At 37.2% G+C, this 27,598-nt stretch overlaps 1 protein-coding gene across 2 annotated transcripts; it reads right to left on the bottom strand.

The window, feature by feature from the left end:
• Positions 1-1,016: 1,016 nt before the first annotated feature.
• On the bottom strand, positions 1,017-27,343 carry FEZ2 (fasciculation and elongation protein zeta 2). Of its 2 annotated transcripts, XM_088524176.1 has the most exons (9): positions 27,111-27,343; positions 25,659-25,767; positions 22,748-22,864; positions 21,059-21,203; positions 15,663-15,931; positions 12,552-12,632; positions 9,868-9,943; positions 6,280-6,345; positions 1,017-1,274 (listed from the first exon to the last, which is right to left on the bottom strand). In XM_088524176.1, the coding sequence occupies exons 1-9, from the start codon at positions 27,341-27,343 to the stop codon at positions 1,258-1,260; spliced, it is 1,113 nt and encodes a 370-aa protein (XP_088380302.1). In that variant the 3' UTR covers positions 1,017-1,257. The 2 variants fall into 2 exon arrangements, with proteins under 2 accessions (XP_088380302.1, XP_088380303.1); XM_088524177.1 differs by lacking the exon at positions 12,552-12,632.
• Positions 27,344-27,598: the final 255 nt, after the last annotated feature.

Here is a 27,598-nt window from a genome sequence, read left to right as displayed (position 1 = left end):
GATGAAAGTATTCAGAGAAAATTTTCTTCTCAATTAAAACAAAAAGAAACAAATACTTGAAGACTTATGTTTATCTCTTTAGAAACTTATCTTCCATTATTTTTACATATACAGTATGTAGAGCTGAGTGTAGAATACATAGGAATCCGACCTAGAAGATAGCTTCTTTATTTTTACTAATATTCCTTGTATGGCAATCTATTTTTTAAGACTGGCAAAGTGACTTGTGACAAGTACTTAATGCCGAGGTCATGGGGTAGGTTTGTTTTGCAGGGTTTTAAAAAATACATTCTCATCTGTTTGAATGCAGATACATCATTACAGAGGAGACAGTGCATATAATTTACAAGAAAGATTTGCAGTAAAACTTAGAGATACACAATGACTAAAGGCTTTGTATAATTCTCAGTGGAAACCTTGGTGCATGTCTTTTAAACTGTACATATAGTTTTAAAAAGATATAGCCTTTTAAAATTTTTACACATTGAAGATTTTCAGTAAGATCAAACACTTAATAAGAACAATAAAATTATAGCAGCTAGATGGGAGAATGTCATCTACATGAGCATTCATAATTAAAACAAAACCAATAAATATAGAAATTTTACCTTAGTCTGATGTTTTTGTTAAGCAACAAGGATAGAAAACACACCGATTAAGAAAAACTGTGAAAGAATCTGGATTTGTTCACTTTATGGACAACACTGTTGTATAGTTCAATTTAAGTTATTATTTTAAAAGAAGTGTTGAATATTGATTTTCACCGACACTGTCCCAAAGTTGCTTCCCGAAGAACTCGTCTGTATCTTTATGTACATGCCACACTATGATCCTATGATTGCATTTTTGCTATAGGAACTAAGGATGGATGTAAATGTAGATTCCTTAAAACTAGACTTATTTTATTTACACTATTCAAATTTTACTTTTCCTTCCAACATCAAAATGTGCAGGAGGATTTAGTACATGCTATACAATGTAAAAATAGACTTTAAAAAGCCAGAACAATGTGAGTAAAACTGTACAGTGTTTGTTCTCTGCTTGAGTTCATTGCACTATCTAGTTTAAGTGGATGAGTTGTCATGCTCAGAAGACTTACTGTAGGATCAGAATATCCACACACACACACAGAGGAGGTAAATGCTTACTGGCTTAGGCATAGCGCCAAATGAAAACAAGATACTACGAGTTATATCCACAGAAAAGCTTCTCATCAAAGGAAGGAGCATGGCTAATTCTGCAGAAAGGCAGCCCTCTTCATGTAGGACACAGCACTGCAAAAGAATAGTAAATATATGTGGTTAGTCCATATAAAAATATTGTATACACAAACTGAAATATTTAATGTCAAGTTCTACCCCATCAGTAACACATTAAATCTAGACTTCAACTGAAACTCTCAGATAGCATCCTCTTCTCAAAAGAGAAATATGTGACAAAAGCCACTATCTTTAACTATTATTACCCAGAAATGAGTTAACTAAAGGTCATGTCTTAAACAGTGCTTTTTGAAGTGCTTTGTTAGAAAATGGAACATTCAATAAAAAGTGAGAGCATGCAGCTAAATTTTAAAATGTGCACTGAAAATCTGGGATTCTAATCCTACATTCTAAATTTGGTGTGTATTTGAACCACAGGGTGGTAAAACAAGACATGTCCTTCATGTGTTTCTCCTTCCTTTCACATGTAAGGGACACAAACCTTGGAACAATCCAGCTTTCAAATCAATGCTAGCACAACACAAAAGCAAATAAAGAAGTCAGGTGTGACAATTAAAGAGAAAAATTTCAAAGACAAGAAATGTTCTTATCTGAAATACTGGTATAATTTAAAAATGGAACACAAGTTAAACTCTTGCTTCGTTAATATAAAACAAAAAAAAAAATTAAAGGTTCTCCCTGAAGCTTGCAACTTTCTGTCAAATTGGGTTGAAACAGACAAACACTTATGAGACTGAAAAGATACACAACATGACTGTATAGAGGCATTTTCATCAGAAAGCAGCGTAAAGATGCATATTTCTGAAATTACAGAAAGATGCTACTACTTTGTGCATTGTGATTTATTTGGCAAGTACAATAATGCATCAAAAGACAGAGAGAAAAGCCTCTAAAAAGACCTGAATGGATACAGTCAATACACAATGCTTTCATTGAAAGACCTAGTACCTGGTGTTGTCTGATATCCAAACAGAACGCAACCAGAAGAGATGACAAAAATATCTGTGCTCCCTGTTTTACAGCTTAATTTGTGCACAAGAAAGGTCACAACTTAATGTTTCCAAAGCACATCATATTTGTTTTGATCAAAGAAGATTCGTAGAAAGACAAGCATAAATATCTCTCATTAGCCAAGTAGTTCACTTTGCTACCAGCTGCAATGTGATAATACACTCTATAAAAATCAAGAGTTTCATAATACCAGTTTGATATTTCTTTCCCTAACAAATGCCTTCCCTCAACTTCTCTCAAACCAAAGATCTGCTTCATGATCTCTAAGGATAAGATACGGTAACCATATTAACACATTAAAGGAGTTATACTCAGAAAATTAAAGCACATATGTAAATGCTTATCAATTTCATGTTAGCATATATCTCTATTCTAAATCTACAAATTATACTATGATTCATATGCTAGTGTGGGAAGAATTGCAAAGCAAATCACTAAATTCCTTTCATTATTATTTCAGGATGAAAATGTTCACTGCCAAGTTAAAAGAAGAGAACTCCAAAAGACAAAACTTCCTTAACAATAATTTAAGCTGCCTCAAAAGCAACACAAACTGTACCAAGCTACCTAGAATGTGTACCTGGGCAAACTTCAGGAATTTACATCTGAAAATCTCTTCCCTACAGAAAAGGTCCTGGGGTGAGCTATGTGATCACTGGGAAAAGAGACTTAAGTATGAGAACAAATTGAAGTGGGGATATTTTTAATGGGACACAAGAGGGCAGTAGAAATTGGGAAAAGAGGATGCTTAAAAAGGCAAACATCACAAACTATTTCCAAGCTAGCAATCTTATTTGGAAGTGCGTATGGAAGGAACTTTTTCTGTCCCCTAACATGAACAGTATAATGCCTCTGTGGAGGCAGTGCCGAGTTGCACTGGCTATTTTTTACTTCTTTATTAAGCTACAGTTTTACAGACATTTGTTTCTTGTTCTAGGGATTTTTACTTCCAGTGCTTCAGATGCTTTAGCTGACATTTTTACAAACATATAATTTTACATGTTACTGGAGGGGAAGAAAGCAGAAGAATAGCCCAGGGTGGTGACATGGCAGGTCACTGGAATTCTCCAGTTCCAGTCCCCTGCTCTAGTTCTTGAGCAAACTGTCTTGCCTACACAGATCTACTCCATCATCAAATGAACATTTGAGTGTTAGGCAATAAACACTCTGTGGTCTTCCTACATGATCCAAATTTAGTCTCTCACAAATTTCTGAATTATTTCAGCTTTTAGATCTGTTCAAGATGGTGACATTTCTACAAAACACTTCAAGAAATTCAGAAGATATAAATGTAATAGCTTTTGCTTCTATCACAAGCAGCAGCAGTGGATTTGGAAAGGTTTCTTGCTAAACAAACACTGGCTGCTTGATCTTATGGTTACATTTACTTTTCTATGTTCACAGCACTTTATTTGACCCATTATAGTATGTGAACAATCCTATGACAATTGTTAGAACAGTACTTTTTCCTCTCATTTTAATTCAACACATGATTCTAAACAATCTAAACAGTGTATCAAAAGTAATGGATAATATCTGGAGAAGATTACCGCTAATTCTGTGGATAGCCTTAAATTCAGAAGAGATTAGATTTTTTTCTTTTTAAGCAGTATTCAGAAAATGAATCTGCTGCTTTAAAAAAACATGGTTAGGGACCTTTAGAAGATTCTTTTTTGCATGTGTAACACCAGAAATGTTAAAGCTAGAAAGAAGGCTGTAACTGCTGACAAGATTCCACACTAACAGGATTCCCCAGAAAGCTCCATTTGCCCTATTTTCACATATACTTTACTGCCTGCTCTTCTGTTTGAAGACTGGGTAGACCTAGAAACAATTTTCTCTCTGTTTCTTTTGGAAAACAAATTCAAAATCCTCACCAACACCTTCACCTCACCAATACATCTCAAGTCTTCCCAGGGAAGCAAATGGATAGTTTTGAAAGCAAATCAGTCATTTTACTTTGAAATTCAGGAAGTTGGAATTTCAGGTACAAATGCTGAGATTAAAGTTGCTTCAAGCAATTGCTTAGAATCTTCTAATCCCCCTTGCCAGTCTTTAAAAATAACTTCCAGATAACAGACAGGCGTCTGGGAATATTCTATAGTATCTATGAAGCATCAGTGAGACTTGAAGCCAGAGGCCTTACAGGCAGAAAGAGAAGCAGACTGCAACTTCAGAAAGCAACTGGAAGGTTAGGCCTCCTCCACAGGATACATGGGTGCTGCAATCTAATGCCTCCAGCTGAGCTAGCACCATTTATGCAATCTAAACACAGCAACATAAAGCTCTGTGCTGATTAACTTCTATGTTGCTGATATTGTAACACAGACAGACCCTTAAGGAATGAAATTGTTATAGCAGAAGGGAAAAATTACCCTTTCCTTTCAGTATTGAGTGATGCTGGCAAAAGGTTACTTTCTGCACTCCAACCATTTCTATTTTACAATTTTAAAGCAAAAATGCTTCCCACAAAGTGATGAAAGAATGGTCTGATTTGACCTACTGACTCTAACACTCGTTAGAGTGTTAAGTTCCTGCGATTGTCACAACCAGCTGGTAGGAAACCCTTAGTCATTTCAAAGTCATGCACACGCAGAGGCAAAGGTAGGTGAAGAGTACAGTGTCCAACTTCCCTTATGTCATGTTACGGGCTCAGCTCAGCTACTCTTCCAGTAAAAGTTTTCTGTGCAGAAGATTCCTCAGTTTCCCTAGGCAGCCAGGTCTTTGTCTTAATAAACTGAAAGCTTTTCTGGATAACTGTGTCTAAAAAATAGGTTCTCTGTAAAGCAATAAGCTCATCTATATATAGCAAAGCTATATATAAGGTTATAAGGATACATATCTCTCTCTCTATTTAAAGACATCTATCTAACGTAAGGATATTCAGAAAGGGTAAATAAAAACTGAAGCAACCATGAGAATCAACTAAAAGGATCTCCATGCCCTTAACTGTACCTCAACAACCCCTCTGAGCTGTAGAAACGATTCTCTTTCAGCAGGAAGTCTGTCAGTTTCTGCAAAACCGTATGGCTCTCTTTTGGCTATTTTTGAAACTAATAGCACATTAAATTTTATCTACTACTTTAAAATCATGGTATTTTCATACGTCTGCAAGATGAGAATGATTAGAAATTTTAGGGAAAGAATAAGTGAAATGACTGTATTTGAAAAAAAAAAAAGGGTTTTGAAAAATATGGCTCCAAATTAACAGAACAATTTTGCATCATACAAAATTGAAGCAGAACATGATGAATTTGGGGGCTGTAAATAAAAAATCAATTTTCTGTACACCTGTTTGCCCAGATCTTGTAAGTTCTGATGTACAGGCTAAGTCTTAAACACTAAAGAAGATGGGACCATTTCTATGCCAATATTAAGTGAGAACAGAAGCATTAGCATAATCTTGGTAAAACTGAAATCACAAAATGACTAAAAGTAATTAAAGAATGTGGAAACTATCTGGAACATTTCCTTAAAGCACAAGACAGTAGCAGTTCTTATTGTTTGACACACTATTAATATACTCAATGCATTAGAATGGAAAAATGTATGACTAGTAGACAAGCCTTATAAAGAAGGGATCACAGAAGGAATAACATGTAAAATAAGTATGATTAAGTATTGACCAGAAGGTGAATATCACTTTTTAAAGTAAGGCTATAACCATTTCAGTTAGTCTATTACCATAGACAATTTGAGTTCTATTTCTGAAAAAAATTGTATATTGTATGTTTTTAAGCACACCATTTTATTTTATAAATCAAGCTGCTCTGTTATTGACATCTTTCAGTTACTTGAAAATAATGCCCTATGTTTCTACTATTTTATACCATCACAAAAATAAATAAATAAACAAAACACTGTATGAACTATATGTTCACAAGCCTCTGATATGAATGTAACAAAATCTAAGTAAAGCTTTTGTCTGAAACAAGTCAACATAATTCATGAGCACTGCAGGACTACTCTTTTCAAATACATATTGCAGTCATTAACAAGGATCTTTTATTTTAAATTGTTACGGATACAAGCTAAGAATCAAACTTACCTTTTAAAATATAGTCTGTTAACAAGCTTGGCACTTTCTCACTATCCTCCTTCATGGCGTGAAGGACTAAAGAGGTAAAGAAAGAAAAAAACAGTAATTCAGATATTTGCTTATAAATTAAAAGATATCAATCTTGAAAAAGAAATCAAAAATAAAAACAGAGTGAGGACGTTTCATGTACTCATAGGGATATTACTACCAAATCAGCAAGAAAACTTCATTAATATCAAAAGATACCATAAGATGCAACATCTGCACCTTCCCCTTCTATAATTCTCACTGAACTCCATAGTAGGTGGATGCATGTAACCCATTTTTCATGGTTAAGCAATTACAGTAAATGTCACCAATCTAAAAATAATACACTTAATATTTCAGTGTTAACTGCTTATCTTAACTGCTCAGAAAAATAATATTTTCTATTTCATGTTTTTCCATGCACTAGGAAGAAAAAAGAAAAACTATTTAAACAAAGGAAAAAGATATGATTTTTTCCCCCTCATTCTACTTCACAGGTGACATAATTCAGAAAATTTAAAATGGGATATTTAAGGTCAGATTTTTTAAAACTTTTATACTGAAATTATAAACCCAATAATACTTTATACACACACACACACATTTTTTTCTCTCCATTACATCCCCATCAGTTGGTTTTATTAGGTCAATTCGTTCTTGGCTTCAAAATCCATGTAATTCTATGAGGCTGGGCATAGTTGTAACTGTTTTTACTTAACCATTTTCACTATAATTTAGATTTGACTACAGTAAGTAAGCTTTTCAAAACATTGACCATTAATATTCCCTGAAATCTTTTGGTGAAACCTGAAGCTCCAGATAGAACAACCAGAGATTTACACAAACAAATGTAGAAAGCATTTTTAGCATTTCTGACTGTATTTTACCAGAAATAAAAAAGGCCATCCTCTCCATGAAAATCTCTTCAAAAGAAAGTCACAATATCTAAAATTGAAAAAACCTAACTGCTGCTAAGGGTTGAAAATCTTAAAGAAGAGCAGGTTCCATTATTTATCCATTATTTATTTTTTCTCCTTGATCTTTACTCTAAATCATGCAATAACATCAGAGAAGCACTGCTATAAATGAGCTGATGATTTTTTTCCCCTCAAGAACTGCCATTGTTACTAGCTGTAAAAAAAAAAAAAAAAAAAAAAAAAAAAACACTTGAAATATATTATTGCATTTAGAATTCACTTAGAATAATGCCCAAGTGCCATTATTGTGGAGTATGGATAATTTTGTGTTGATACTTCTAAGAAGGAAAAGCTTTTAGAACAACTCATAAGCAAGAACAAAGTTTCTAATCTGCATCTGAAAGAGAAGAAGCAAACAATAATAACCTAAAGACTGAAAATAATTTTTAAGACAGGTATGTAACTATACTATGTAACAAAAAATAATCACCCCAAAAAGAATCACTGTGGATTTTTTAAAAGGCATCAGAGTTTTAACACCTTTTGGTTTCTCATTTGTTCAAAAGGCATTGTGTGGAAGCACTGCATAAACGTTAAAAATAAAAGATTTTTAATTAAACTCTTGACAGTTCAAGAAGGTAAAAAGGCTACCATATTTAAGGAGGATATTGATAGATGATTCTTGTAAAATACTTCTTGAGCATAGCTTCTACTTGCTTTATTACACTCAGCACCAATTTCTAGAACTAAAGATCTTACAGAATATGGAAGACATTCGAGTTTTAAGGAATATAATTAAGGCTGATCATAAAAAACATTCCTTTCCTTAAATAACAAAAATGTTTGGAAAACATTGGGCTCTATCCAAGATACTGCATTTACTTCAGAGAACTTTCCTAGTACCCTGAAAGTACTCTTATTATGAAGTAAGCAGCCTAAAGCCCTTTCTCACTCACAATTTTCAATTATTTCTAAGTGATGATTTGCATTCTACAATAGTTTATATTGGCAAAAAATATTAGCTTGCAGACTGGGACAAGAACTCTTAATCTAAGTATGCCAAGCAATTTACTGGCGAACAGCACCGACCCAGTGCAATTGCCTGTTGTAGGTTTCTCCCAAGCATATTTCAGGTTTGACAAAAAACATTCTGCCCATTAACAAGAAGCTTCTAATTTTATATAAAATTCCTGCTTTATTGTTCTAGAATTGTTAATTCTTTATGAAGTATCATCAACACGAACAAATCAAAAGCACAGAATCATAGCACATAGAGGTGTCATAAACCCCAAATCCCTCATGCAAGGATTTGGGCTTCAAACATAAGAACAAGCAGTTTATTTCAATTTTTATGTTGAAATAAGATATCAGTGTTCATAGCCATGGAATAAGACGCAGCTTTTTTTTTTTTTTTTTTTTTTTTTTTAAAAAAGTTTTAATGTCTGTCTTAACAACAGCACAAAATGTGAGTCAGGAGGTCTGCAACTGAAATCAAGGATCATGTTTCAGCCACATCACAGAAGGCAATACTGCTAATGCTCTTTACAGTGTACACTTGTATCTATCATTTTGTTAATAAACAATGAAACAACGCAATCCATTTTCAGAATGTTTTGCCCTTTTTTTTTTTTTCTCCTTAATATTGAATGCTGACAATAGCTTCAGGTGAAACTTAGAGGATAAATTTTATCTGGAGGAATACACATGGAAAAAAAAACATGATATATTGTATGAAATGCCAGACAAGTGTGTCTATGTAGAAAAATAAGGCATGTAAATTCTCTATTTAAATGTTTCATGTACTTCAGAATTTATCCAATATTTAATTTCTTTTTCAATAAAATATACCAACAACCTTCTCCATCCCTCAGTCAGCTGTGGAATGAGACCTGTGTAGCTCAAAAGTACTTTAAGGACAACTTAGTTACAAAGCCCTGCACTGAAAACTGGTCAAATGGCATTCCAGCATCTATTTCTTTAACTTCCTCCTATAAATCTAAAATGAGGGAGATGTTATAATCCCAGAGATATCTGTTTAATCATCTTAATAATCAATCATTTTTAAACACAACGACATTTTTAATGCCCACTAAGGTAAGACAGACAGAGAGGACTTAGATTTTATAAATAATTTTTGAGAATAAAACCAAACAAATGCTAAAAGAACCTAATTTTAACAGGGGAACTTAAAGCGCTGTCAAAATTCAGATTTGGCTTCTACTCCCAAATTACTGTAATTTATTGACCAACAAACCAGGGGCAAGCAGGCTATTTTAAAGGTACTCAAATATAATCATTACATGGTTAATTGTAAGTCTCCCAACACTCAGTCTAATTTTCAGAACTTATTAATATAGAATAACCTCAACAAAACATAAGGAACAGGGGTCTGTATTGCCAACTTTCATGATTTCCATAAAGTGCCCACTGAAGTAACATGAGATCTTTGCTTTTTGATTCATACAAGTTTTTAGTCTTGAGGGTGAAGGGCGGGGGAGATTAAAAAAAAAAAAAACCCAAGATGGTTAAACCTCACAGTTTTAAAGAAATGACCTAGAATAGGCAGGAGAGAATTGTTTGATTCATTGTTTCTGAGCAACTACGGTTGGCAATACAAGGAGGCATATATCATTTGGAAACTTCATATGCTCACTTTTGGTTAATGTTTGAAGGTCTTCAACAGATGGAGGTCCATTTTTCTTCTCATAAGGAATGACAGTTGTTAGATACTGTCAAAAGAAAGAGAGAGTTACTTTACAGGTATTTCATGCAATTTATGTTGATTGTATTATCTTTTGCAAAAACTGTAGCCATTTATGACTATAAATTAAACCCTTTAAAAAAAAACATACCTTACAAGATATTAAGATTCAACCTCTCCTATCCCAAAACCAATCTCGCAGAATCCAACTTCTGTTTCTTGGCAAATCATGTAAAAATTATTTTAAAATTCACACAGTTGAACACTAAGTTTTCTGAAGCTTTCAACAAGAAATTTCTCTGTTGTATTTCATCCTCACCAACAAGCAGTCCTTCAGAAACATTGCAAGTACTTTAAAAATGCTGTGAAACACAAGCTGAAAGAACAACCTTCCCATCACCTCCTACTCAAACAAGAGCTTTCAAATGCAAATGAAAAATTTTCAAATATTCTCTCCCTCTCAGCCATGCCCGTCAACCAAAAAAAATCAAAAATATGTAAGTAATAGTAGCCATTTCAAAATCTGAAACAAATTTCCTCTTTCCAGGAACAACATTAAAATAACATCCCTTCCACAAAAATACTTCTAATTTGTTCCTGAAACTGAAAACGTTTAGCTTTTTAAAAGACAATAGGCACAGATACAGGCTGTAGCGTAAGCTGCTCACGTTTGTACATTTGAGACAACAAGCATTTGAAAATTCTTCAAACTTGGCATTTCACTGTGTTTCAACAGTCTCAAAAAAGACATGGGATTTCCTCAGGGATTGCTCAGCTCTTAAGTATGAGAAACATTCCCAGGATTCGGATAGATCAAAGAGCATTTGCTTGCACCAGCTCTGAAGCTCTTCTGCACAAAGAAAATCAGACAACTCCACAACTGGATGAAACTGAAAACAGAAACCTCCCAACTCTATATACTTCTACCCAAATGTAACAAGGCAAGTCTAATTAAACCATGTTAGCCCATTATTCGCATTCCTATTTAATTTCTTATTTTTAATAGTGAAGTATGCTGACAGATTGTTTTGGGTCAACTCCATTCGCATTTGATAGCTTTTGTTCTTCTCAGTTTTGTCTAAGTAAATCAAAGTGACAATTTTAAGTCTTGTAGGACTTTCATATCTGGAGTGCAACCAAATTTTTCTTTCAAATTTTTGAAGCAACTTCATCAAAGATTTTTATTAAATGTGCTCGGGCTACATTTTATTTTGAAGCATATATGAACACACGTTCTTAAAGAAGCATTTCAAAAACCCTGCAATTGCTTCTTGCAATGAGAGAATAACACCTAAATTTTAAAAGTAGGGCACTGGTTTAGTAAAGTGACTAAAATCAAACAACACCTTTACTAGGTGACTTTACCCAAATCCCATTCAAGCCTGGTTTTCTAGGACTAGTCAGTAAAGCGCTGATAATATTATTTCCTACATTTCCCCCCTATTTTTCATTTTAAGCTCTTATTATGTATAAGACATATATATTTTTTAAATAGCTATACTCTAAAACCCTAGTTTTAGATCCAGTAGTATCAATAAATACACTACATAGGAAATCCAGAAAATACAGAACTGCTAGACTGATAAAAAGAAAATGATGCTCTGAGAGAAACTTCTAGTCTTTACTGGAAAGTAGGACAGCATGACTTAAAAAAAAAAAAAAAAATCAATTCCAATAGAAGAAAACACCTCCTGTTAAATTTTGTCAGTGAAGCACACAAAATAGCCTCTTCATAACAGGCAAGTTTTTGAATAATTAAACATTAAATATCGTTATTAAAAAAAAGTGTGCTAAAAACTCAACAATAGTATAAACATCACTTTATCAGAATAAAGAATGCAATTAATAAGATGTTACAGTTCTGAAAGAAACAAGTATTACTTTAAAATAAACAATAAGAATTATGCTCCTTAGATATATGTAACATCTACAGAGATACTACTAAGGTTGGGCTTCTGTGCTGTATGTTTCAACATTTAAATAGTTAATAAAAAGATACAAACTTACCTTTAGCTAATATACTATGTATCAGCAATCTGCTTTGCATACAACTGGCTGCTTTTAACATAATGTAGTTTTCAAAGGCAAAAAGATACATGGTCCCTGCATGTTTGTAGATGCTACTCTGTTTTTAGAAATATCAGCTCTGAATATTAGAAGGGAGAAAAAACAAAACGAAAACAAGCAAAACCCCCAAACGATCAAGCTCTGTTTTCCACAGTAAGTATTACCCAAGTCCTCAAAGCTGAAGGCTGAAATTTAACACATAACCTGATATATAACCTTCTTTTGGGCATTAGACATTTATATACATGCAATGTACATGCATGTCAAAGCTGACTTTTATTCTTGGGTAGGAAATAAAAGCTACTATTTCAGTGCATTAGTGCATCAAGTCCTGATTGTCTCAAGCTGTTGAGGAGCAAAAGAGACTGCAAGCTGACTGCAGTCTTGACTGCAATAGGAAACGATTACGTATGTCAACATATTTCTTCTGTGTGCCTTTTTTTTTTTTTCTCCTCCTATTTCAACATTTACCTTTGACCTATACATGCTATAACTGGCAATTTTCAAGATCTCAACTCCTACCGACAGTGCAGGCAAAGAATGAGGAAAAGAGAGGAATAGCCCAGCACCTGTTTCTCTCCACCCGAGTTCCCAAACGTGTGGCGGAGGCCATTCTGTATGACATTTGAGATCCCTTCCATGCTGAAGCGCTAAAGGCAGTGAAAACATGGCAGAGAGAAAAAAGGGACAGAGAAAAGTTCAGGAGACTGTTAATGAGCATTTATCGAGACTACAAAAAGAAAGACGAATGACAACAGCAAGCTGTAAGATGCATTTCAGTACATTTCTGTTTGTTCATTAATAAAGCCAGCTAAACTGTTTTTATGCCAATATTTAAATAAGGAAAATCTTCACATGGAAGTCCCAAAATTTCAATTCTATTGTTCAGTATGACTTCTACTTTAGAAATGTTTTCAGGGTCTTATTTTTAAAAATATGAAGTAACATTTTTCATAGTTTAGTTTTCAGAATGGTCTTTTTTAAAGTTAATGTTTGAGCAATATACTTTTAGAGCTAAAACTGACACTAGTTTTTCAGATTTTAAACACCTATCAGACACACTGCTTAGAAGCTGTCACTCTCATCTCTACCACTTGGAAGAATTTTTATGCTTTTTTCTTTATGGAGAAAACAAACATAAAACAGAGCCAGACATTCTAAGGTCTTGCATGAGATACCAGTTTCAGCAGCAAACAAGAACTCAAACAGAGGCTGTAAAGCTACTGACAGGCACACCTCAGCATACCCATCTGATGCTTTATTTTCAGGAAGGAGGAATAAAGTGTGCTGAAATACAATATTACTTTGTTTTTTTGAACACAATGAGATCAGTAAGTAAAGACACAGACATTCTAAAGCCATTTTAACTCTATTAGGATATTCTACTTAAAGTAACTGGTATCTTCAAGCCCTGAATAATTGTAATTGCCCCCAAAAATGTGCCCTTGTGAAATGATGAAAAAAAAATATTTTAAGTACACAAAAGCCCATAGCCTGTATCACGGAAAACAAATGATAAAAATCTAACTCTATTTGTCAAACTTAAATTCAGCATCTACAGCAAATGTGAATATGATCAAATATGAAATTGATACAACTTAGAAGCATTTCTGAAAATGAGTTCTTTTTTTGGTGGTGGTTGGCTTAAGGCAGTACTGAAGAAGTGAACCTTGCATATCTATTTCTGTGTGAAGCTTCAAAAATCTGTATTTAATAACAGTGGAAGCTATTTTCAAAGGAACTTCACATGCTGATTACATAGGAGCTAGTCAGTTCAATCCACCTGAAAAAGCAGATGATCTGACCTGTACCTTGAAGCAACTGAAATTAAAGTCCTATAATGGACCTGCAAATATTGATACTTCAAAGCATCAAGTTTCTAAACTTGCGATAACTTATTTGTAAACTACTCTGATCCATTTAAAGTTTCAAAGTATCTATTTTTTTAAATTAGAAAAACACTTTTTGTTTTTCCATGATTAGAAACCAAAAAGGAGTACATTTGAACTTTTCAATTTGTTCTTGCAAAGAAATGAATTTTTTTTAATTGTTTTCCAAAAATAATTTCTTTGCACATGTCTACCAGAACTTAGGTACACAAGGGATGACTTTTCATTATGCTTGGTATTGATTTTCAAATCTTATAGAGATAGAGAAAACAGGAGGATAAAACTCTCTTATAGCACCCTCTTTAAGATTCAGCTTAATTGGTCTTAACATCACAAAACTTAAGACCCTAAGGGCCTGCCTTCATACAGATCTTGCAACACTTCAGAGTTCAGAGCACATATGAACCTTTAGCTAACAGCAGGTATGAAATAAAACATCTTAATTTCTAAAATTAACTTCCTAACTGAGTTTTTTTGTTTTGTACATACAGTCACCTAATGCTTTGTTTGAATGACTATTGTAATGCACCAAGCTACAGAAATCACATTGTTTGAGTTCTGAGGTAGCAGAATGATGAAGACGAGCACAATTCTTTGTGTGAATACAAGTCTATCAAGATGAACCGCTTAATTTCAGGAAAACAATTTCTAGATCCTAATGGTTAGTAAATGCCTAATGGTAAATAAATTTGTAATGGTAAATAAATGCCTAGAACTTAATGGTTAATCAACCAGGCCCATGTTGTTCTTCCCTTTTCACAAGTCTCGAAAGAAATCAACTGGTCCAAGATCAGCCAGGAAATTAGAACTTATTTCTCCAGACCTTTCTTCCAGAGAAGACAGACAGGATCAAACTACATTTGGGTTACATCACAGTTATTTAATTCTTTAAAGTTTAGACAAAGATTCCAAAGAATTAAAGTTTATTTAAAAACATTTATCCTTTACACTTTGAAAGATCATTTTCTGAAATGTTCTTTCTGGGACTGCCAATGAACTGATCATATTTTCTGCATCCTATCATACATAGAAATTCTATCATTCTCAGCAATTATAAGAATGCATTTTCATTGGGAGTCTTGACCTCAAAAACCTAGTATCTCAATGAAAATTATACTGGGTAGACAACAAAAAGTTGCATCAAGATAATGGCCTTATTTCTTTCATTTTCGACCTCCTATCATTCAAATTTGGTCTAAAGGACTTCATTCCTTTGAGAACATAGTAACAAAAGGAAAAACAAAACAAAACAAATTCTCTCTCAGTACTTTTGCATTACACTTCAACCTCTCTCCTCACTCTCAGAGAGGGTCAAAACAAGTTTGTTACAGATTTCAAGAGATCCAGCACAAGATTTTTTCGGTTTCTCTACACAAAATTAATATGGTGTATCAATATTGATACAGACTACATCAACAAAAATGAATTTCTTGCAAGTCTAACACTACTATATACAGTACAATTCCCATAGTAAAACCAAATACACAAATGTGTTTGCTTTGTCTTATAATGGAGCATATACAACAGTGCAACCAAAGACACTTTCTACAAGAAGAGCATGCTGATTCCAGGCTAAACTGAAAAGAACAAAATTTCTTTTCGGAATATGAATTAAATGTTATATAAACTTGTGAAAAACAGAATCTCAATAGAAATAGCATGAGTCTCAACTGTGTATGAAAGCATGGGTGAAGGTCTAACAATATGTTGCTATATAGGAGTATTATTTTTCCTTAGAGAAAGACAAAAACCATTTTGAATGCATATATATAGTTACAATGCTATTCTTACCGTGCCAGGCATATGACCTCTTTCCTGTTTGCCATTTTGAGGACTACCATTTTTCAGCTTCTTTTTCTTCTTTGCTGTTTCTTTGTGCTCTCTCTGTTTATTCTGCACTTCGATGAGGACAGAAATGAAGCTGTTTTTCACTTCCTTCTCAAACTCCAACTCATCTCGTAATGCCAACTGCTGTACCAGTTCCTCGGAATAATCCTTAATGGCAGTCTCAATTTCTTCTAGCAGTTCATTTAACTCAGCAACAGACAATCTTTTTACTCCTACAAAAGTTCATATAAAAGCAATCTGTCAGGATTTTAAGCATGAGAACACTTGCAGGAATTTCAAGAAATTTCAATTGAGTGTGATACAGGTTGTCTAGGTGCATCAAAGAACGTTCTTTTCATTGACATTTGAGAAATAGTAACGCCCAAAGACCTGGTTACACTAAAGAGTATAATCTATTTAAGGACATCCCATAGATGGTAGTTGGTTATGATTAATTAGCCCAGTAAATTTGTTACAAAATTGTTAAAAGGAAAAACCCGCAGACAAACACTGGAAAACACAGATAAGCTTACAAACTATTATAAAGCATAGATCTCCAAAGTATCAAAAGGTAGCAGATAAAACACTATCTCATCCCTCAAATTATAACAGCAGAACTCTAGGCAGAAAGCTCCTTTTCACTGATTTACTAAAGGAGAAGTGGTGAATCTTGTTAAGGTAATTCTCTGACAAAGAGACACAATTATCTTCAGAGTAGTTAAAGCCTTAAACCCTGTTACAGCAATATATCAGTATAGGATGCTTATAGTTCTAAGTCTCAAATAATTTGAACTATTTGCTGCCTGTATTGTCGCTTAAACTATTCTAAGAATGCAGCATGTGGGTTGTGACTTCTCCTTGTAATACTGCATCTTGGCTGACACAGTCACTGCCTACCATGCTTAGTCTCACCACAGCAGTAACTTTTTGCAAATTCAACTCTGATTACCAGCACTAGCAATGTAAACCCAAATGTGAAATGGGGGAAGATAGTGATAAGATTAGCTGATGCCCTGTGAGTGCAAGTAGCAGAAAAGGCACTACAGTCTGTAAGGTTCAGTATACTCTTTAGTAAAAATTAATGTGAGTAAACGCAAAAGCAATTGGCAGAACAGCCCTAAAAACATTTTTCTCTGCATTTAGCATGCATAAGTTGTGTCTCTCCTGTTTGACAGCTTGAAAGAATTTTAGGTGAATAGTCTAAAAAGCAGTTGTTCAAAAAAGAGAGAGGCAATTGTTTATGATAGACATGCTGGTACAATCACAGCCTATAAAAGGGCAACACAGAAATTACCTGGTGCAGTGAATGAGGACAAAGTGATTCAAATCCATCTGACTACTATACAGAATCAAATGCAGAAGACTATATGGATTATACCTTAGGTCTATAGGTTAAAGGACTCATTTGTGGAACTAGAATGATGGCTTTATTTTGGAGTACTTTAATCCCCATCCAAGAAGAGAATAAGCACAAGCTTTGATTTCCCGCTCTCAGTTCTAAAGATCAGGAGCTCTGCCTTGTCCTAAAAATCCATAGTGAGTTTTGTACACAAAATAGGTAGCAAGAGCTCTCTATAAAAGAAGATGTGAAAGCAGATCATGAGGAACTGCTGAAGAAAAGCAACACTATCTGTCCATGTAACTCAAGGAATCAGTTGGTCAAAACTGGCATTTCAGCCACAAAGATGCAAAGACGTACTCCTAAGGCAAGGCAAAATAAATATGATATGGTATATAAAGCAAGCTTGATTAACTCAAAACCTAAGGTCATATGGAATGGTCAGGAAAGCAGGTGATCCTCTGGAATAAGCTACTCTCTGTTTTCACATTCCTGAAATGTGTGTTCTGAGTCACCTAAGAGATCAAACATGAACATGGAATCTCCTCCATAAATCTGAAACAGCAGAAACTGCAGATCAGGTCACAGAAGGTCAGAAGTCCTCTGTATCATCTGCAGAATTTATTGCTGGGCTAGTCTACAACAAAAAACCACCAGACTTCCTACATCACACCATGGGTACATTGCATCAGAGATTGATAGCAGATACTTTGTACCAGGTTAGTTAGCTACAGGTTTCTTTTAATTATGTAATAAGTTGGATTATATTTAAATAATAAACATAGATTCTCTTTTTCTTTTGCATAAGAAAAATCAGGTGTTCCTCCTTAGACCTGTAAATATAAAGTGCTTTTTTTTTTCTTTTTTTTTCCTTAAAACAAAAACAAAAAAACACACCTAAACAACTGCTTAAGTTTTTTAAAGAATAGAAGGGAAAGACAGAAATGGTCAAGGTGTTTACATAGAAAAAGCAATAGTTTTGTTACTTCTATGTTACTGTGTATCAAGACAAGCTGCAGTGATTGAAAACCCCTACCAAACACCACCTTCTTCATCTACAATGCAGCTTTCCAAGACCTTTATCTCCCTAAGCGCAAATAACACACTGCTCAAGAAGTGGGTGCAGCGGCCAGGATGGCGTTCGGGATCAGGAGCGGCTTGTGTGGATAACGGCGGGTTGGGGCCATTCTCTGGCGGGACCGCTCACGCCTCACGCCGCAGAAAAAAAAAAAATGTTGCAGGCCCTGGTTCTCATGGGGGACTTCAACTACCCTTGACATCAACTGGAAGGACAACACAGCCAGGCACAAACAGTCCTGGAGGTTCCTGCAGTGCATTGATGATAATTTTTTGACACAGGTTGTGGAAGAGCCAACGAGGAGAGACGGGCTACTGGACCTCATGCTAACAAAGAGAGAGGGACTTGGAGGAGATGTGAAGGTGGGGGGTAGCCTTGGCTGCAGGGACCATGAGCTAGTGGAGTTCAGGATCCAACGAGGAGGAGGCAGGGCTGTAAGTAGCCTTGCAACGATGGGCTTCAGGAGGGCCAACTTTAGCCTCTTCAGAGGCCTCCTCGGAAGAATCCCATGGGCCAGAGCTCTAGAAGGAAGCGGGGCCCAAGAGAGCTGGTTAGTTTTCAAGCGGCACTTCCTCCACGCCCAGCAACAGTGCATCCCTGTGTGTAAGAAGTCAGGCAGAGGGGGCAGGCGACCTGCATGGATGAGCAAGGAGCTTGTGGCAATGCTCAAGCAGAAGGCAATGGTATACAGAATGTGGAAAAAAGGACAGGCCCCCTGGGAGAAATACAGGAACGTAGTTAGGGAATGCAGAGGTGTGACAAGGAAAGCTAAGGCGCGGCTGGAACACAATCTGGCAAGGAACGTTAAAAATAACGAGAAAAACTTCTTCAAATATATTAACAGCAAAAGGAAGATCAGGGAAAAAGTGGGTCCACTGGTGAATGGGATGGGCACCCTGGTTACAAATAACACAGAAAAAGCAGCGTTGCTCAATGCCTTCTTTGCTTGGGTGTTTACCAAGGGCAGCCCTTTAGAATCCCAGGCCTTAGGAACAAGAGAAGAAGCCTGAAGAGAGGAAGACTTGCCCTGGGTAGAGGAAGATTGGGTCAGAGAGCACCTAAGGAACCTCGATACCCACAAATCCATGGGTCCTGATGGGATGCACCCCAGACTTCTGCGGGAGCTGGCAGAGGTCATAGCTAAGCTGCTCTCCATCATCGTTGAAAGGTCCTGGAGAATGGGGGAGGTGTCAGAGGACCGGAAGAAGACCAATGCCACGCCAGTCTTCAAAAAAGGCAAGAAGGAGGACCCAGGCAACTACAGGCCAGTGAGCCTCACCTCCGTCCCCGGAAAAGTGATGGAACGGCTCATACTGGCCGTTGTCTCCAGGCACATGGAGGACAAGAAGGTGCTCAAGAGTAGTCAGCATGGATTCACCAAGGGGAAATCTTGCTTGACTAACCTGATAGCCTTCTATGATGAAATGACCAGCTGGATAGATGAGGGGAGAGCGGTGGATGTCGTCTATCTCGACTTCACCAAGGCTTTTGACACCGTCCCTCACAACACCCTCCTGGGCAAGCTCCGGAAGTGTGGGATAGATGAGTACACAGTGAGCTGGATTAGGAACTGGCTGGATGGCAGAGCTCAGAGGGTGGTGATCAGCGGTGCAGAGTCTAGTTGGAGGCCTGTAGCTAGCGGGGACCCTGAGGGGTGAGTCCTCAGTCCAGTCCTGTTCAATTTATTCATCAATGACGATGACAATCGTCATGACAACGAGGGGACAGAGTGCTCCCTCAACAAGTTTGCCGATGACACAAAACTGGGAGGAGAAGCCGATACCCCAGAGGGCTGCGCTGCCATCCAGAGGGACCTGGACAGACTGGACAACTGGGTGGTAAAAAACCTCATGAAATTCAACAAGGCCAAGTGCAAGGTCCTGCACCTGGGGAGGAATAACCCCAGACACCAGTACAGGCTGGGGACTGACCTTCTGGAGAGCAGCTCTGCAGAGAAAGACCTGGGTGTCATGTTGGATGACAAGTTGACCATGAGGCAGCAGTGTGCCCTCGTGGCCAAGAAGGCCAATGGGATCCTGGGGTGCATTAAGAAGAGCGTCTCCAGCAGGTCGAGGGAGGTGATCCTGCCCCTCTACTCAGCCCTGGTGAGGCCGCATCTGGAGTATTGTGTCCAGTTCTGGGCTCCACAGTGCAAGAGGGATGTGGAGCTGCTGGAGAGAGTCCAGCGCAGGGCCACAAGGATGATCAGGGGCCTGGAACATCTGCCCTATGAGGAGAGGCTGAGGGAGCTGGGCCTGTTCAGCCTGGAGAAGAGAAGGCTGAGAGGGGACCTGATCAGGGTCTATAAGTTCCTCCGGGGAGGGAGTGAGGAGGATAGTGCTGGCCTCTTTTCAGTGGTGGTGACTGACAGAACTAGGGGAAATGGCCAGGAACTAAAGCATCAAAAGTTCCACAGGAACTTAAGGAAAAAATTTCTTAACAGTGAGGGTGACAGAGCACTGGAACAGGCTGCCCACAGAGGTTGTGGATTCTCCTTCTCTGGAGATCTTCAAAACCTGCTCGGACGCAGTCCTGTGCCACGTGCTCTAAGTGACCCTGTGTGTGAGGGGAGGTTGGACTAGATGACCTCTAGAGGTCCCTTCCAACCTTAAGCATTCTAAGAAGTGTCTCACAGCTAGTGTACAACGTAATAAAATTTAATAAATGACATCATATTACCTATGAAGGGATTCCATTCCAGTGAAGCGACCCTTAGCATAACAACTTCTAAATTCTATAATGTTTTAATTTCTAAGGCGTATCAGTTAAAGGCAAGTTTTCTATTTGTGCTTTACCAATAGCTTACCTTTTGCATACTTTGAAAATATTTTTGTATGGGTACTTAATAAGTAAGACTTGTTACAAATTACGTACATGGAAAATGCACCTATTAAAATATTTTCAATAAGCTTAAAAACAAAATATTAAAGAAATATCACTTACTTTCTTCATAACTGTTGTTCGTACTGGATCTCTTGAGTGTCTGAATTTCCTGGGAAAGTAGAGAGAGACGATCTGACTGGGTGGGTGTTTCATCATCTTCTGGATCAGGCGATTCCTGCATCATCTCTTCTATTTCTTCAATCACCTTCAGAAAAAAATGAAAGGGTAGAAGTAATGATGAGATTGGATTCAGAAGGAGCATCATAGAAACATGCTGACAATTCTTCCCTTTCTTTCTCCTCTTTCTCTACAAATGAACTTGTTCTGTCAAGATAAAGTGGTCTCAAAGCAAATAGCATCTTGAAACTACAGTTACTTCCATATGAAGATACACACAACTGATCTGAATAATGAGAAAAATGAAACAAATCTCAATTAAAGAATATTTTTAATTTCACTACACTTCACTAAGAGGAACTACTTTTTCCTTCCATAGATACTTCTTCTACAGATACTTTGCTACATATAGAACAAAGATTATACTAAAGAAAGTCACACAAAGACATCTAGGGTAAATGGAACTCCACGTTCTCAACAAGGCAAGGCAACACCTTCCTTTTAATCAAGCATCTAGGCTAGAATGTAAGATTCTCATGATGTTATTAACAAAAGTAATTCTAATACCTTGCAGAACAATTGGACTCTCACATACTTTTTTTTTTTTGCTAATATATAGCATATTATATGTGGTCATTCAGATCGGTATTAGCTTATCATCATGTAACTATTTTATCATTATAATGAAATTATTTACAAAAGCTAACAGACAAAAAAAAGCCTGAAAAACCTAAAATTTTACTGAGTTGGTTTGTGTGAAGAGAAGTGTTATGAACTGATCTGCAATTTGAAGCTGATATTCATCTCAAGGCGTAAGTCTCAGTTGGATAAGTAGTATGAGAACAGAAATGCACGGAGCGCTTATTTTTTGTTAAAGAAATGACCATTTTCCCACAGGCTAAGCTATTAATTGAATAGCTGAATAAAAAAAAAACTTTTGCAGATTTAAAGGCTGTAGACATTGCTGAGATCCATCTTGCAATCAAAAAGAACTGAGTTCAAGCTATCCTGTCTCTTGTACTCTCAGTAAACATGACCAGAGTTCACAGATAACCATTGAAACAACAATAAATACTCTTGCATTTGCTTACTAAAGCAGGGTCTTAATGTAAAGTCATTAACTTTACACAGCAGAGCAATTTTATAGAGAACTTAAGCAAATCCATGGCTTTACAGCAGAAGTCCTTAGATACAAGATAACGTCAAAGCTTAATAGCAGAACTGTTGATCTGCTCTAATGTTAGGCATAATTTTGAAGGACTTTTCACTAACCACAAAGACTTATGAAGATGCAAGAGTCAAATATCTATGCTGTCACATCTGAAAATTCCAAACTCTACCATAATAGTAACATTCTGAAAATGGTTTTTTTTTTGCAACTCAAAATGCAAAAACAAAAACCTTAAAAAAGAGGAGGGCTGACAAAGATTTCAAAGACTCTATCAACATCATCTGAAGCACTGGAATACTATTTTCAGAACCAAATCTGAGTGATGTAGTAGTACTGCATCCATTATTAATATCTTTAAATTAAAGAAAATAAAGAAACTTAGCTCTTGTAAAGACTTGTAAACAGCAAGGAAGAACAACAAAAGGAAACTTTAAAACAGCACTGTTTGCTGAACACTTCACCTGCTCTGCTGTGAAGAGTGGCTCATCGTTGATGCAGGAAACAATGATAGAATGCATATCCAACTGCTCTCTCAGCTCCTCATCATCTGACAAGTCAAGATTCAAGTTGTCATTTACCTAAGATGCACATATATAAATAAAACAAAAGAGAAACTAATATTAAGTTCCTTTTTTAAAAGAAGCTCCTTGCTCATAACAGAAACAAATGAGTCCTGCTGTGAATTAGCTTAAAGTTGAAGTACCTTAGCAACTGAAATCAAAATTGTAATTAGAGAAATATAGCCATTAAAGATAAAAATAAATAAAAAAAAAAAAAAACAAAAACAAAACCACACAAACGTAAACAATAATACAGTGATATCTGCTGGGAAGGCAGTCAATTCAATACGGATATTTAAATCAGGCTACTGTCTTAAAGGGAGACAAATGCAAATGCATCAGTGTGGGATGAAAGCCTATAATATTATATCAATCTTATTTTACTAGCTTTTATATTATTATTTCTATGCATAATGAAGGACATGATTTCTTTCTTTCTTTTTTCCTTTTTTTTCTCATAATATAGGCATCTGCCCCCATTATAAAAGAGAAAACTTTGTTAAAGATCTGGAAAAAAAAAGGTGCAATACTCTTCCCACACACGCACCACCAAATTATATTTATCCTTCAAATACAAAGATGAATGTATATTCTGAAAGTCTTGAATTCACTGAATTAGACAAAAAAATCCTTTCCTTTATCAGTTAAATCTATTTTATTCTCACACTGATATACTCTATTTTATTTACTGTCCATTTACTACTTTTTTTCCCCCTTTAGTTGTTACCCTTCTTCAGCCAAACCAACACAGAAAAACATCTTTAAAAAACCAAACCAACAAAACATATACAAAAAGGCCCACCTTCCCCTACCTCCAAAATCGCCATTTCCCCACCTGTTGCCAGCTAGTTTTTGGACTAATTTGCAAACTTTAAAATTAGCGGCATAAAGTCTTATCTACCTGTTTTATTTTTTTCTCCTTGTTTAATTTCTCAAATCTTCCCAGTTTCCATGGAAACTTGCATAGTTTTCAGCTTCATTTTGGAGATGCTACTGAACTCCTCTAACAACATCTTAGAGACTTTAAGAACATATCATGGTTACTCATACCAATAAATTACCTAAAACAGGGATCACCCGACCTTTAATCCACACTCCATGCCCACTGATTGTGCTACGAATATGGGTGTATGAACCTGCTTAATGCGGTTTCAGGAAATCAACTCAGGGAACGGCCTGGTTAAAATGAACAATAAATATGATAAACAACTGCACAATCCAATGCACTGAATCACTCTCAAATACTTCCAGTCAACTACTTTCAGGGTCAAAGCTTGCTTTTTTCCCCTCACCCTCAGCGCAAAAAAAAAAAAAAAAGATAGGAAGAGATACATTTCAAGCACAAGTCCAATGGTGCATTATTAGTTTCAAATGCATCAAGGAAATGCTGTTTAGCTGCTAACATTCATTGTAGAGAATGCTAAAACAAGCTACTAGCTGGACCATATGTGCTGTCACATACCCAGAAGCACTGCTGAAGCTCAGAGCAGAAAAAAGATTGTGTCGGATGCTCCCAAACAGATGGGCTTTACACATCAGAAGGCACACCAGGTAGAGTGAAAGCTAAAGAAATCTGAGATATGTTTAATCCATTAATTGATTTTCCTCTGCTGGCAATACACCTAAATTGTTACTAATCCAGCAACACCACATTTTTATGCAGTTCACTCATAGCTGTCTGTAAAGAGCCTAGGAAAACTCTATTCATCTTTTCATCGTGATGCTTCATCATGCTTTTCACCTTGATGAGCATCGTATCTAGATGCTCATCAAGAAACCTATGTCTTCTGGTTCATCTTTTCAGCTATAGAACAAAGACACAAGGGAGTAGGAAGCAATTTTGTATTAATATAAGGATTGAATTACTCCAAATTCACTTATAAAATATGAACAAACATTTAGTAAAAGACAGAACAAATAAAAGTCAAATTCAAGAGAAATTCAAGAGAAAATCATCAGAACCACTAAGAGTTCAAAACTGTAGTTTGTGTCCTGCAGAAAAGATTTATTTTTCTAGGTATCCTTTTCAGCAGAACAATCTTTGTTTCTGTCATAGTAAAAAAAAGTAGCAGTGGATTACTTATGGATGGCAAAAGTCAGAGCATTCCTTTATGCCCAGGTTTCAGACATGCACACATTTTTAGAATACAACTAAACTTCAGTATGTTTAAAAGAAACAACCCATTTAACTCGGAAGACTTCAGGTCTAGCTTTCCTTCCCAAGTGTTTTAATTCACTTTAGAGGAGACTAGAGGATAAGCATTTCTTTAAACCTCTGTGAAACTTTTCATTCTCTGCTCTCCAGACAACTATTTTGCTTGTTAAATAAGAAAGAAAAAAAAAAAGAAATAGGAACTATTGCACTTTACTGTCTGCTGGGACTCCTTGATTGCAAATTAATTCACTTTAGCTTCTGTCTTACTATAGAATGACATAGAAGTCATCCACACTGGATTTACTAAATAAGAACATTCCTTCCTCTTTCTCCTTCACTTGAAGATACTTCAGTATGAAAGGATAGGAGAAAGTTTTTATGCAAAACACTTCTAAAATTCACAACTCTGTCTATTGTGCTCTGCTCTAGTGAACATTGGTTTATTCAATCATCTAAATCTAACCTTGTATTATTTCAGATCAAAAAAGCAAATAGGTATGAATGATTGTTAGATGTTTATAAATCCTCCCATAACTAATTCCAAGCACTAAAAATATTTTTAGCCATTAAGATCAAAACTCTTTTATACAAACCGCTTTATCTCCCTACTAAGCATAAAAAAGGCCCTAAGTGGTATTTTTCGTAGTCAGAACTTACCCCTTTTTCTGAAAGATTCAGTGTTGGCAAGTGCAAAGCTCTGGTGTGGGAAGATTTCCAGTCAACTGGCATTACATTACCATAATTATCAGTCAAAGCATTCCAAATCCTGCAGAGAGGAATAAAGGAACAAAAATGCAGACCTTAAGATGAATAGCAACTGATCAGCAGTTAACATATTTTTAAGGATTATATATTTCTATCAACAATTATTTTTCCTTCCTAAGTATTCATCTACAAGTTATTGACAATATTTTAACAACATTCTGAAGTCAAACAAAAAACTATTTTGAAAAGCATCATGTTTTTAAATCTAAAACTTATGCACAGTAGTGAAATAAAACAGCAGGCTAAAAAGACAGCTTCATTTCAAATTAAACAACCATACTCAAAATCCCCTTTGGAAGTGTATGAGTTTTTCCTCTGATGACATTTGAGCCAAGCTATAAACTCTTCTCCCAGTGTTTCTGTTTTCCTTACCCTTTTGCACCTTAAAAAAAAAAAGGAATTAGCAGAGGCCAGCATCAACTTCAAAGCCAAATGTCAGTTTTTACAGCTGAGCTGCTTCTATAAAAGCAATTCAAAAGTAAGTTTTTCAGTTTACCTTGAAATAACAAGTGCTACCCCAGAATATCCAAATTAAGGTACTTTGCCTCAGAATAACAAGCAGCTCTGCCCTTAACTCTTGTTTACAGTTGAGCCTAATCATGTTCACACTGCACAGTCAACTCTGGGCTTGGATACAAAGATCCATTCTGAAATATGGTTTCAGCTTTTGAGACAGAGGAGCCCTAGGTTGCCTCAAGTCAGCTTAGAGTTGATGTCTGTTTGGAGCAGTCATCCAGCTGGGCTCGTAGGAGGTCAGGGCACTGGCTCAGGCAAAGGCTCTACAACCACTTTTTTTCATGGTTCTTTATGCTTATCTCACTCTTTATAACATAGACACTGAGTCTTTTGCAGAGTATGGTGTTTTGTACATTTCATCCTAGGAAAATAATTTAAAAATCTGGTGTATACCGTATACAGCAAGGTGAAAGGAAAAAAAAAATGCTGCAGTGTTCTTAAAGAAGAAAAGCGAGATTTGCAGTTATAAAATAGTGTTAAAAAATAAAACCCACAAAACCAGCATAGCTCAGAAAGGCTCTGCTATTCAGCGACTAAAACAGAGATCGGAGGCGCAGCTTTCTCCGAGGCTTTCTTCCGCGCCTCAGCTGTGCAGCCCCAGGCGAGCGCTGAACTGGGGCGTTTTAAAGAAGTAAATACCACCCTCGCTGCCCATTTTGTGCTCCAGGACACCTCCCGTGGCTCCCCAGAGGGAGGAGAGGCGCAGACGAACCCGCAGGCCCGCGGGCAGCGCCCTCACACGGCCGGGGCTGCCCCGCGCCCCCGCTCCGGCCGCCCCTCGGCCCCGCAACGGCCGCCCCCAGGGCGCCGTGGCGGCCCCGCACTCACTCATCGTCCTGCAGGGCGCTCTGCTCCGTGAGGGGCCGCGGCGCGACGCGGCTCTCGCCGCCGCCGCGGGCCGGCGGGGGCTCGAAGCACAGGGACAGCTTGGCCGCCAGGTCGCCACCGGCCCAGCCGCCCTTATCGCGCGCCGCCTCGGCGCCGCCGCCGCCCGCGGCCGGCTGGAAGCCCGAGAAGTCCTGCCAGTCGCCCGGGTCCCGCTGCGAGGCCGCCGCCGCCATGGCCGCCGCCGGAGACAGCGCGCTGCGCGGCCCCGGCGGCGCGCGCGCTCCCGGCCCCTCCCGCGGCGGCGCGCGTCGCGGCGGCGCGCGGCCCAACGGCCGCCGCGGGGCGGGGCGGGGCGGGGCGGGGCGCGCGCAGCCGCGCTGAGGCGGGGCCGCCCCGGCGGGACGGGGGCGACTCCGAGCGCGGAGCCGGGGCAGCCGCGGGGGGAAGGGAGCGAAGGGCGAGGGGGAGCTGGGCTGTCGCGTCTCTGT

This window comes from Tinamus guttatus, unplaced genomic scaffold, assembly GCF_059628265.1.
Source record: "Tinamus guttatus ecotype Peru unplaced genomic scaffold, ASM5962826v1 Tinamus_guttatus_pri_ptg000208l, whole genome shotgun sequence".
Classification (NCBI taxonomy): domain Eukaryota; kingdom Metazoa; phylum Chordata; class Aves; order Tinamiformes; family Tinamidae; genus Tinamus; species Tinamus guttatus.
This window is presented reverse-complemented; position numbering and strand designations above follow the sequence as displayed.